The following is a 12,710-nucleotide window of genomic DNA, read 5'->3' on the forward strand; positions in this document are numbered from 1 at the left end:
ACCTGTTACACAGCAGTACAAATCGAGAACTGTTCGAAAAGCACTGCCGCAATCAAAATAGTCACTATGAAAAATACGGATGATTTCCGCTATGAAGGGAAGCCATCATGTGCTATCGCCAAATCGACACTTTTCACTGTCAGCAAAGATGAATGGGACACAAAGGAGGACACTGGTAAGTCCATGAAGAATGTATTGTACATACTGTGGTATGCCAAAAGGCACTTCTCGGGCCGAAGCGACGTCGAACAGTGAAACAATCAAGTCTGTAGCCTTAGCCATTATTGAGTTACGCTTGTCTGGAGGCATCAGTCAGTCAGTCAGGCAGTCAGTAGAAAATTCCATTAAATAAAGTGTTTTTAAAATTCTGTAGCAACTTGTTGAAAGTGTTTCTGGTCAATCTGAAAGCTTGTTTGGACTTAGTTTTACCTAACCAATACTGCCTCATCGTCGTCAGAGAAAATTGAGGCTGGTTTTGGGTGATGTTATTTCGTGGACCACATCTACTCCTTTGTGGTCCCTACTATAACTACTGTTGTAGTGTATGATGCATAAACAAAGATCCTAAGCCTTGTCTTTTAATATAGGCCTTCATCTAGGAAATGACTCAAGGAGGGGGGAGAGGGGCAAAATGAAGAGTAACTTGAGGGGGGAAATAATTAAAGATTCACATGTTTATCTATATGCACATGCCATACAGCATCCACAAGGACTGGTGTATCTTAAGATTCTCGGGGGAATTCTCATGTACCTGAGAATGACCATGCCACTCCAGAAATTTTGTATTTTAGACTCTCTTAGATTGCCTCTGGTGCATTCTCAAGAATCCGAGAGTGATAGCTATGTCCGAAATTTTTGTATTTTGTTGTGATAACATCCTCCTTTTGTAGCAGCAACTTCTCTTCAATCTTTACGTAAAGTAACTGTAAAATTGGAGTAGTTGCTTGATTCACAATATTCTTTAGTTGGGAAATGGTGGATGGACCTCAGTCCTTGTTGCTTATAAATAAACAATACTTCTCTAGAGCAACCTGTAGGCCTTCATGATTTCCAAACAGATGTTTTGCATATGGTTTCCCTTCATTTTGCAAGTTGTAAAATGATTTCCTTTTTAGCTGCTTCAACATCACCCGTGATTTCATCAAGATGGGTTGCAATCAAGACTACAGTAGGTAGCTGTTCAGACTTGTGTTGGGCTTCTCCATCATCATTGCAAACTGAAGTGACAGCCTGAAGCCAGTAATGGATTACTTTAAACTGGCTGGCCTTTGGAACATGTGTAGATTTATTCTGATCACCTGGCCTGGCTTGTAAATTGCAGGAAGCCTTAAAGACAATAAAAACCAGGTTGTTTTCTCACAAATACAGTATGGGTGTTCAAGTATTGGATCTGGCCAGCAAAGTCCCACACAATGGCAGTGAATTCATTTTCACTGGATACCTTTACAATCTTAGCTTGCTTGATTTCTTCTACCTTTACTTCAGGCGTTTGCAATTGTGCTAGCACTGAATTTGAATGTGAACATGGAAGTGAAGACTTTGCCTTTTTCTTTACAGTCACATTTAAACTATGGCAGTATCAGACATGAAGCTTGTCAGCCATATCTTCTGGTTGGTGTACACTCAAGTCTGGCGCCAGCTGTTTGCATAGATGGTACCAATTTGAACATCTACTCCTTTGTTGTTACATTTTCTTGGAACAATTTGTCAGAGAGAGTGCACATGGTGATTAAACAAGTCATCCCAGATGTACATGTGTTATTAAACTCTGTGTTGTGTCAACTTATCATACAGCCCTCCCCCCCTCCCAAACAATAAAATCCCTTACAGAAGAATGGATACTGAAACTGAAGCACTACTATTGTGCAAAACCCTCAGGGAGACTGAATAAACATACGAAGATCCATAGTGCCAGGTGACAACATGTGGATCAGTTTTGCTGCTTTGTCCTGTTTCTATAGCAGGGCTACAATTATCACCTTGGTTAGCACACAAACCAGGAGTATAAAAATGCAATTTGTACCTAATGAACAACTTACAGTAGCTCCGATTTGCACAAAACAAGCAACAACAGCGTAACTTAGTCTTTGTGTGACAACAAGTGGACCTTAGTTCTGTTAGCCTTTATAGCACACTATATTTTTATCATATTATAGGGTTACTGACCACGAGATTTGTGAAGACTCGTTAATTTAAAGCTTGTAGTCTAAATTCAAGGGATATGCAAGAAGCCTGGCCTGAAATGTTGTAGATTGCTGGTAAAATCTGGACAACTCAACAATAATTAAGAAATCTTGACATCTTAAAAAATCTTGTCCCTGGTTTTGTTGAGTTTGTCAAACCCTCGTCTGAATCGGTGGAGTATGGCTAGTTGTAATACACTACTTTGAAAAGGATTTATTGCTATCACTTTGTACATCAAGAGTTCATCAAGTAGTGAGGAGGCCAAGATGAACAGCACATATCACCACAACTTTTGAATAAAGTACTTGCAGAACAATCCACACATTTAACTTATTAAACTCATCAAGAGAAGCCAACAGGCAAATTCACACAGAGCCGCACAAGACAACTACAGTAACCCTAGCCTTGACATCCTGAGGGTTAAATGTCATGGTATTACTAAATATCATGGTATTAATATAAAAGCCATTGGTATTAAAGTAACAGCCATTTACCTAAATAAACCAAATACCTCAAGTACAAATTACCACAGACAAACTTGTTTACATAGTGGCCACATCATCACCTGCCTGTCACATGTCTGGTTACCCACTAAATATGTCATGTCCACAGGGAAGCCATACTGTATGACAAAAAATAGGCAGTATCAAAACTAGAGGTGTACTGATAATTGGATTATCTAAAATATTGGGTAATTTTTACCAACATTGGTATTAGTACAGAACAGAAGGAGAACCGATATTGCTACCGATATTTATAAAGTAACAATAGTTTGTACATAAACAGATTATATATTGGATATCCACTTGGCTGTTTAGTGCCAGTAACTTATTGATTACTCTACAACAAATGCTATGCTACGAGAAGTCATATACCTACACAGGATTCTAGTGTTGGTTGCTAGAAAGCTTATCACAGTCTTTACAAATAAAGCAGTTATATAGTACCTTTGTAATAAAAAGAGGATAACCAAGGAAACTTGTTGTACCAGCTTTCTCACAAGCCATTAAAATGCGAAGTAATGCACTTTAAGGCTTCATGGGAGTATACATAAAAATGTTTGTGGGTGCCTAATTGTCCAGTAGAAAACTGAGCTACCACCACAGGCAGAGTATAGCAATGAATATATGCACATGTTGTAAGTAAATTTACACTTTTGTTTGCTTACAACTGTAATGCAAATATTGGATCAACTATTGATTATTGGCTTCATTTAGTAGCATCAATATCAGATATCGGTACATGCCAAAAACCCATATTGGTACACTTCTAATCAAAACCAGTAGGGTAGTTTACTAACAATACTGGTATATCATTCAGCTCTATTAGTTAGTCAGCTATCTGACTGGGTGACAACTAATTTTTCTCCCCAGTTCATGGATTGTCAACTAATGCAAATCTTGAAAACAGCTATGTTACATGAGTAGAGAGGCAAGCCAGAAATCTAAGTGATCTACAACAAATCTGTGACCAAATCTGGACAAGTTAAGGCCACTTATGTTTCAGATCAAAAAGTTAGCCTAAACCAATGTGGGTGGGTGGCACATTATTTATTATTCATTACATTCTTACAATGTTACATGCACCTGACTGTTCTATGCCTAGCTATGTAAGCAAGTTTGTTTATAACTTCTAATAGTGAAAACTCATAATAATGACCAAATTAGGTGGTGTGCGGGTTGGGGATCTGAAATATAAAATTAACAACAAGTGGCCTAATGATAATTAAGATCTTACTGGAAATCTTGAATTCTTATATTGCCATAACTTTTGAATAAAGTGTTTATGAACAATCCACATGTTTCATTTGTTAAACTCATGAGAAGTATAATGGCACCTTGTTTTACCAAGAGTCCATAATAAGAGGAGAGTGTCTAACTTCAGTTACTCCATCAAAAATGAGCCCGGGTAGTGCCTCCGCATATCTATGTATATTTGCGTAATTTTTAATAGTGTTAAACATTTCATATCAACACGCATGAATGCGAGACAGCTGGTACCACCTACCAGCCGCATGGACTCGGAGTCACGTGAATGAATATTGTTCGATTGTGGATTCAATTAACTGACAATGACGTCCTTGAGTCGGTACTGATGGAGGATAACGTTCGTAGAAGACCTTTACCGCTGTGTTGGCTGTTTGGCGAATGTTTTGACGAGAGCAGCGATTGCCACGGGGTGGTCTCGAAGAAGTCTACTGAGCAAACGGAACCCCTGTCACGCTGCCAGTCAGTGATTGCAGCTGAAGAGCAGTTGGAGATGCACATCGATGCTACCGTCAGTGAATCTCTCCTCGAAGACATCGAGTGTGATACAGCGTCATCCAGTAGGACACACGACAGTGATGCTGCATGTGAGATAACGCTTCGACCAAACACGCAAGTTGAAGGCTCTGAGGAACAAGCCTTGGGAGACAGTTATACTTCATGTGAGCTATTGAACCAGCCAGCAAGTTCAACTACGCCGCTAGAAAAACAGCAGTATCTACAGAACATTGTTGACAGTGTCTCTGGCCATTTTCCTGAACTTGCTTTCATTTTAGCGTTTGATGGACGGGACAAGAGTGTTCCGATTTTGAAAATCTTCCAAAAGAGTCATTTTAGCCATCCTCCACATGGAATGACTTCCCGTGTCCAGATTACAGTGCAATACAAGAGCTACAGCATCTATGTTTTGATGAGGTTATGGAAAGAAGGGCAGCTGGAATCTATTGATGATGTGTTTGAATTGTGTAGTATTTTAGGCAACAAGTCGAAGCATAAGTTTTGTCCTGGAATTGATTTTGATTACTATGAGAGAGAATACTATCAGGCAATTCGGTTTCATATCAAAAGTGTACGTCAGAGCAGCTACCCTTTTTCACGGGTTGATTCTGTGAATTGTAAACTCTTGTTTGTTCCAGCAGCAAATGTAACTGTTGTGGAGAAGGAAGCAAGTGAAGTGAAATGTTCAGCCTGTAAAGGTTTGATTCATTATTTAAACTTGCAAAAGAAAAGAACCCTTGCAGAAAGTCCTGGCAGGAAAATCAAGCGACAACAGCCATCATCCCGAGCACGATTACAGTACATGTCGCCAGCAAGCCAACAGAAACGTAAGCAGTTGGCACAATACGAAAGGTCAAGCAGTATACGGAAGCTAAACAGGTTTGAAGAGAGTGAGGTAGTTTTAAACGATGAGCAGAATGAAGAGATGAGTGTTGTTATGGGTGCAGTACAGGATGAAGAATTGGAAAAACTTTTTCAAGAAGGAGACCAACATGGTGTTGGTAGTCTGATGAAAACCATTTGGTTTACTGACAAAGAACGGCAGAAGAAGGACTTCTCTCAGGATCAAGCTAAGAATGGTAACAGATTTTGTGCATCTTACATAATATTATTTTAGTGATACAGAATTGAGCAATGGTCGCGGCAACCGGTGGAGTATGATCACGATACGTATGGGTGGGTTGAAAATTTAATCTTTTGTTGTTCACAACCTTTTTTTTTTTAGCATTGGCTCTGTACACACGTAGTCCTGCTGCATACAAGGCATTACAAAGTTTTGGAATTCTGAAGCTACCATCGAAATCCACAATGCAAGCATACACGGGAGCTTTTTTGCATTCACCAGGTGCCAATAATGTTTGTATCATTGACCAGGTTGCTCGATACATTGCATTCAAAGAAGAGTGTCGTACAAATGGGAAACAAGAGCCACAAGCAGATGGAGTCATCATATTTGACGAGGTGAAGGTGGCAAGTCAGTTGATGTGGAATTCCCGGAACCATCAACTAATGGGATTGGCCATGATGCAAAAGGACCTGTCCTCACTGAATGACATTTATAGAATCCTTCAAGATCCAACAGTCCATCAAACGTCTTACATACTGCAATTTCTGTGGAGGGACCTGACAAGCAATTATGATATCGTAGGTCCCTATTTTACATGCTCAGCTTCAATGGAAGGCAAATTTGTGTTGGCTTGTATTTTTGAAACAATCAAACTCTTTCAGTACCACAATTTGAAAACAAGTCTGTTGGTGTGTGATGGGGGATCTGCAAATGCTGCTGTCATTAAAGCCAGTCATGGCTGCCATAGTGCCTACTCGGTAAAGGATACCAGTACTCAAGAAGACAAGTTTAAGGTTGAACCTTGGATAATAAATCCATTCAACCCGCCCAATAAAATATTTTGGTTGATCTGCCCTTCTCACCAGGTATGTAATTTGAAGTGTTATATTGTTTATGGTCAGTTCTCTTTCCATAGCTGAAAAATATGATAAATGCTCTGTTTTCCTCGAAAGTTGGTGGCACAAAGCAATTTACACAAGTAAATGGAGTTGAATTTGGTTGGAAAGCCATTACTGACCTGTATAAGCGTGAACTGGTTCGGGTAAGCAAGAATCAAGCAAGAATGGTGCCACGATTAAGGGAAGCGTACTGTTTACGTGACTCATGGACAAAATTGAATGTATTACCAGCTAAGATCATGCAGGTACTGAAATTAATCTATAATAATCTCAAATACGTAAAACAGCTATCTGTTTGCACAATAACATATTGATCTATTCATGTTCCCTCTCTCAGTGACTTTGTTCATCTGTTGATTTGACATAGATGTATAGCTGTGGTTGTTCTGTTTTATGTGACACCTGTTAGAACATGACAGTTATAATTCATTTTGTTCAGTTAGGCATGTTTGTATAAATGCAAACAATCATGTTCAATACAAATATTTTGTGTGCTTATTTAATACATAGCAAGAGCAAGTGCTCGGTGAAATTTACTGGTATGTGAATCAGACCCCTCCACCAAATGATGCCCCTGAAGTATCTGAGACTTTGGCTTACTTGAAAGCTTGCAATTTGCTGTTTGAACAAGGATTTTTGTCACATGATCGTATCAGAAGTATGGACTGTGATACAATGAAGAACATCAATAAGGGTTTTGAGTACTTTTCAGGGTGGTTAAACTCAATATTGGATAAAGGTATGGGCACACACACACACACACACACACACACACTAGAATTGTTGTTACTCATTTTGCAGACCCGAAGTACCCACATACTGCATCAACACAGAAATCATTTCTGTCATGGCAAAGTGAGTATAATTGACATATTTTATATTTTTTAATCTTTACCTTTTCAGCATGGGATCTCCTACGTATTGATGTGTATGGCTTTAAAGCTTTCTGTCAGTGGTTCCTGAAGACTTACCCGACATATTTTGTGTCACCTCTGCGATTGTCCGGGTCAGCAGTGGAAAGCCTGTTTAGTCAATATAAATTCACAGCAGGGGGAAAACTTGATGCTGTAAACTATACAACTGCTCGAGCTGCACACCTCGTCAAGCAGTGTGCTGCTTCCCATCACAGTGGTACAGGCTACAGGGACGAGAAGTTGAATTTTATTGAGACTCCCTTGCAGAGGAAAAGCTACCAACATCATAAACATTAGGCCACAAAGTTCAATAAAATTATGTACACATACCATGATTCTAGTTCAATTTAAAAATGCATTGAAATTCTGTGTTTAGTCAGACTATCATTAAAGAAGTTCATAGTGGCATTTTATTTATTTGTTCACAGCTTTGTTTCTAATTTAGCATGATGTGCTAAAAGTGTAGTTCTCAAATTGACATCCACTGTTGATGCTAGCCCTTTTTTAGTTGCAAATTGTTGTTTCATTGCAGACAAAAATTCCTGTATTCGTGTGTTGCACACTTTTCTAACAAATGTATTAAATACATTGTCAATAGCATCTTTACTGTAGGTTGTGATGTCAGATGGTAACTTAAGGGCTAATATCTCTCGGAACATCTCACATAATCGTGTTTTATCATGTAGTATCCTCTCGTGTGCAACCTGTAGGGGAGCAATAGTTTAGAATTACATACACAGAGAATACTCTAACCTTTACTAAGTTATCCCCCTCTTGTTGAAATCCATCAATACTGACAACATCCTTTAATGATGCATCAATGTCACGTAGAAAAGGCAGAAAAGCTGGATCAGGAAAATACATATAACCACGATCGCGGTATTTAAGGTAATCAGGAATCACGGTTTTGTCCTTCAAATTCATAGCTTGTATTATTGAAATTTCCTGGGACACAAGGTCTCTCTGTTCATCTTTGCATGTTCTAATGTGCTTGTACCGGAGGTGCAACATATCTGATATTGCACTGCCACCAAAGCGATAGAACACGTCATCGCCATCCTCTTCACAGTTGTCGGTAGTGGTGCTATTTTGAGAATTTGTGATAAAGTCAAGTAAAAAGTGGTATATAGCAGAAGAAACTGTGATCATAATTGGATTAGTCTCAGGAACTGGAATACCACCATCTTCACAGAACTTCAACCATGTAAGCCTTGTCTCACTAAGTTCGTGACAGCTGCTTTCCTCCAAATTGATGTCACACAAAGAATATTTGCTGCTTAAAATGAAAGCACTACAGTGTTCATGCGATTTCAACTGAAAATTTAAGAATGGTTCTGGGCCTTTTTGACATTTCTCATATAGACTGGAGAAGTAATGACGATGTGTAGCAATTATTTCTGCAAGAGGCTGTTCATTAGCACAGAGTGCATTAGATATTTCTTTCAAATACTCAGGAATAAACTGCTTATTCAATTTCATGCATACTTCCTTTCTCAGCATCGACTCGTCAACAGAATCCAATAAAGAAAGTAAATCATCTCTTTCTTTCTTGTTTAATTTAGTTTTTCGTCTTTTTGCTGCAGGTTCAGTTGAACTAGATGCTTCAGTCACGGCCAGCTGGTCGGCCTGTTTTGAATCCTGTTTCGTCTTGACCGCGTGTTTCTTTGAGGTATTTTTCTTCTGAGCGATTTTGGGTGCCGTTACAGCACGGCGAGTCTTTGGTTCCACAATTCTTTGCGTAGTTCTTCGTGGACGATCGATTGAAGTCGGTGTCGTGGGTTGATTTGCTTCACACGAGCTTGACGCCATTTCCAACTGCCACACCACGTGACACATAAAACAATTAACGTTACGCGCTGATTTGATGCGTGCGCTAACAGAATATGAAACCCTGTACAGTACGTTTAGCACTAATAATCGCGTCTTTAGTTGAAGCCATGTAGACTCGCTGTACTTACCGGGCTCATCTTTGATGGAGTATACTGAAGTTAGACACTCTCCTCTTATTATGGACTCTTGGTTTTACCCTATGAACAAGGTACACAGTAGTGCTGGGCGATATAGATTTTAGTAGTGCTGGGCGATATAGATTTTTCTTATGTCATATGTCATCAAGCTGTATAATTAGAGCCATGGTTATATATTCTACTGACTGTTTTATTAGAGTATCGCACTGACTGCTCTATTAGAGTATTTCGATCTTTCTACAAATTCATGTAGCTGAAACTTGGCGCTGGTTAATCACAGTGGCTCTTTGAACTACTACTCTTCTCACTGCTTCCTACATGTCCCAACCGTTGCACACAGATCTAAGTAGATAGCGTCTACAAAATAACCAACAGTACTCATGATGCCACACCATTGACGTGGGTGCAGCAGGAGTGATGGCGAAACTGGAGATGCCACCTTACGAGCTCACGTTGTACTGCTTAGATTACGTGAGCTACATCGCGATATAATTTCTAGCTATTGTATCACGATATAAAAACTTATGTCGTGATATGTCGTATGTCGGCTAAAGTGATAACAGAAAATTTGCACAGATCCACAAAAGCCAACTACTGTAACCCTCGGTGCCCCGAGGTATAGAAATCAATATACATATTTCAATATGATTAGTATATGTAATAGCACTATTTTACTCCTTCCTGTTTACAATGCTTGCACTATTAATCCTGAATACCACAACCATCTGTCCTATTGCAAATTAATCCGACAACCATAGCAACTGTTACTAGGCAGAAATTCAAATATATAACCACTGCAAAAGACCAATCACACTTAGCAACTATTGCCTAGCAACCATTGCTATGCTCTCAAAATGATCTTCACCTTAGCAATGGTTACTTAGCAACCATTGCTAAGCAACCATATTGTTGCTATACCATGAGGCATCTATCACTATGGTAACACTAGTTATCAAGTCAGACACTTACTTCCAATAGAAACACACCACACTTTTAGCCAATCAAATTAGTAGTACAGATAATTAGTAGTACAGATTTTTGTCAGAGAAGGTCGGAAACGCTCTAAGCGCCACATTAATATATTGCCCTTAATTGCATTGTTTTATTTGGTAGTTCACGTGACCCTCAATAGTCACAATACAAATTTGAAAAACGATGGGGTTGGCTGGGGTTGATTAGATATACGGATGGTGCTTCACGTAAGCTTCAAGGTGATGTACTTTGTTTAGTAAAAGTGCTTGGTGATTGGGATGAAATTAATAAGTTGCAGTGTGGTGTGTAGAACTTCTCCAGAATTGTCATGTACATATTCTATAATCAGAACAATAATACTTTACTGAGATCGATGCATAAACCTCTTCAATAAAACTAGTTTCGCATAATTTGTTTTAGGGGTGCTTAAATTGTGTCCAACCTTCTCTAGATTTTTGTCAAGGGACCTTGACAAACAAGTGTAATACTAATTTTATTGGCTAATCACTTGATGTATTTCAAAATAATATGTTAAGCTGCTATTGAGAGTATTATATTGTAACACATTCACTTGTCAGATTAAAGTGTCATTAATCAGTATACACTGAATGGTATTTTCGATATTGTGATAATTGCAATATATTACAAATACCGAAAGTAATTACAGGATACCATAGAAATAAACATGATATAGCCTCAATCAAGAGCTCATAATAAAAGTCTGATAGTAACACTAATTTTCATTATGAACTCTTGCCTCAATTAATTATTTTACAGTACTGCTCAAATGCAATGTCATCTCATGAGAGTGCAAGTGATTAAAACACTCGCTAATTATAAGTCGTGGCACCTGTTTTGCTCGTGAGTATTCATCCTGTTTTGTTTGGGATGAATACACACAAGAGAAATGGGTGCCACACCCTTTATTAAGTGAGTTTTTTAATTGCTTGTATGTACTCTCATGAGATGATGTTACATTATTTGAACAGTACCATATACCATATTGATTATTTACGTGAATTCTCAGTACTGCCCATCACTAGTTGATAGGGAAGATGATAATAAAGTTTTCCGAGAGCAGGTACGTAGGTATTTTACTTTAGTTCAATTTACTAGTAAAACAGGTGCATACTTATCAAAACACAACATTATTTTGTAAACAATCACCTTCTTGACTTTCAGCTTGTCTTGCTTCTTCTTGTTCCACCAACTCCTTAATCTTCTGTTGTGTACGCTGTATAGTACAGAAGTGTAACATGTTATAGTTAAAGCACCACCATGTGTGTGTATGGAAACACAACACAAAGGATGTGTCAAGAGGCTAATACAGCATGAGTGCTGTGCTAGTCTCAAGATACCTCCTCAGTGCTGTATTTTTGAAGCAAAATGTAGAAACAATAATTCACCATTTGTTTTTATGACAATTCATATACCATAAATGACTCAAACTATTGCAGAATACTCCGCAATATTTCAAAAACAACTTTAATTCTGTATAGTAATTATCATTAATAACAATACATGATGTAATTTCTCACCTCATCAAATTGTGAAGTGTCAATCTGGTGTTGTTTAACAAACCACCATACTACTCCACTCTCTCTTGCCTCCACTGCATCTTCAAAAGGAGTTCTCCCACCCTACAACACATGATACAGTCATCACATAATCACCAATATGCCACCACACAACAACATTACAAAGGTGACATGTTCTACAAATGCTTGAACAATGAACTTGTGTACATGTGAAATTTGTACAGTACATGAAAAATGTGCCAGTGTATACTAGGTGACATGCAACCATAGCATTTCATGATTATGGATTCTGGTTTGTCAGGACATTGTAGCAGGACAACAGAAAAATTTTATCATAAGCTCTGTGTGTGGCAGCTATGTAAAACAAACCATTGCAGTTGCCTAAATGGACTGGACATGTGGAAGATTTGGCCTATTGTATCCACTATAGACAGTAGAAGGACCTTCTATTGTTATTATGTCACATGTCTTGCTGCAGCTGTTTTGTGGTTACAGTATACCAGAGGGTTGGCAATGGTACATTTGTGGTCACTAACTTCAGGGTAGTTTGAAAAAGTGGATATAGGCAGACGCGGATACGGAAGCAGACAATGGAATTTTTAAAATAGACTTTTACATTTATGCAACAGTCAATTTCATACGTAATGTTGTTCTGCACAATAGTCTTTGTTTCCAGGCTCAGACATGATATTAACGTAGAGCTTATCCGCTTACAAGTGCATGTGCAGAGGATTAGCTAGCACACTACAAGTATTATAGACCATGTGCTGTTGTACACATGCTCTAGGAATCTAATGCAGTGATGTAATTGTAGAGATCCATAATAGTTTATTAAACAGTCCTACATTGTCTGCTTACTGAGCGATGGTCTTCCTGGCTGGTTTTATTGGGATTTAGCTCAGCACA

The 12,710-nt window shown here is 38.5% G+C and overlaps 4 protein-coding genes across 4 annotated transcripts in view; 2 read left to right on the plus strand and 2 right to left on the minus strand.

Annotated features, from left to right (window-relative positions):
• The window catches only part of LOC136262585 (uncharacterized), a 120,484-nt gene that overhangs the window by 28,274 nt on the left and 79,500 nt on the right, over nt 1-12,710 (plus strand). The gene's annotated exons all lie outside the window — the stretch shown is intronic.
• Nucleotides 1-12,710, minus strand: part of LOC136262575 (death-associated protein kinase 1-like) — a 44,369-nt gene that overhangs the window by 2,161 nt on the left and 29,498 nt on the right. Inside the window, exons 8-9 of the mRNA XM_066056909.1 lie at nt 11,805-11,906; nt 11,434-11,500 (exon numbers count right to left, since the gene is read on the minus strand). Of these exons, the coding sequence (XP_065912981.1) occupies nt 11,434-11,500; nt 11,805-11,906 (169 nt within the window). The remainder of the gene's footprint in view (nt 1-11,433; nt 11,501-11,804; nt 11,907-12,710) is intronic.
• LOC136261920 (uncharacterized) lies at nt 4,234-7,768 on the plus strand. Its single transcript, XM_066056014.1, has 7 exons — nt 4,234-5,527; nt 5,574-5,624; nt 5,674-6,380; nt 6,431-6,658; nt 6,924-7,152; nt 7,215-7,268; nt 7,317-7,768. The coding sequence occupies exons 1-7, from the start codon at nt 4,279-4,281 to the stop codon at nt 7,622-7,624; spliced, it is 2,826 nt and encodes a 941-aa protein (XP_065912086.1). The 5' UTR covers nt 4,234-4,278; the 3' UTR covers nt 7,625-7,768.
• On the minus strand, nt 6,676-9,142 carry LOC136261921 (uncharacterized). Its single transcript, XM_066056015.1, has 3 exons — nt 8,081-9,142; nt 7,309-8,031; nt 6,676-6,815 (listed from the first exon to the last, which is right to left on the minus strand). The coding sequence occupies exons 1-2, from the start codon at nt 9,134-9,136 to the stop codon at nt 7,750-7,752; spliced, it is 1,338 nt and encodes a 445-aa protein (XP_065912087.1). The 5' UTR covers nt 9,137-9,142; the 3' UTR covers nt 6,676-6,815; nt 7,309-7,749.

The sequence above is a fragment of the Dysidea avara genome, chromosome 7 (assembly GCF_963678975.1).
Source record: "Dysidea avara chromosome 7, odDysAvar1.4, whole genome shotgun sequence".
Classification (NCBI taxonomy): Eukaryota; Metazoa; Porifera; class Demospongiae; order Dictyoceratida; family Dysideidae; genus Dysidea; species Dysidea avara.

Excerpts from the sequence above, each read along its gene's own strand:
- LOC136261921 (XM_066056015.1), bottom strand. The coding sequence starts at position 9,136 with ATGGCGTCAAGCTCGTGTGAAGCAAATCAACCCACGACACCGACTTCA. Across the intron at positions 8,032-8,080 it reads AGGGGGATAACTTAGTAAAG|GTTGCACACGAGAGGATACT; the intron begins GTTAGAGTATTC and ends GCTCCCCTACAG.
- LOC136261920 (XM_066056014.1), top strand. The coding sequence starts at position 4,279 with ATGGAGGATAACGTTCGTAGAAGACCTTTACCGCTGTGTTGGCTGTTT. Across the intron at positions 5,625-5,673 it reads TATGATCACGATACGTATGG|CATTGGCTCTGTACACACGT; the intron begins GTGGGTTGAAAA and ends TTTTTTTTTTAG. Across the intron at positions 6,659-6,923 it reads TACCAGCTAAGATCATGCAG|CAAGAGCAAGTGCTCGGTGA; the intron begins GTACTGAAATTA and ends TTTAATACATAG.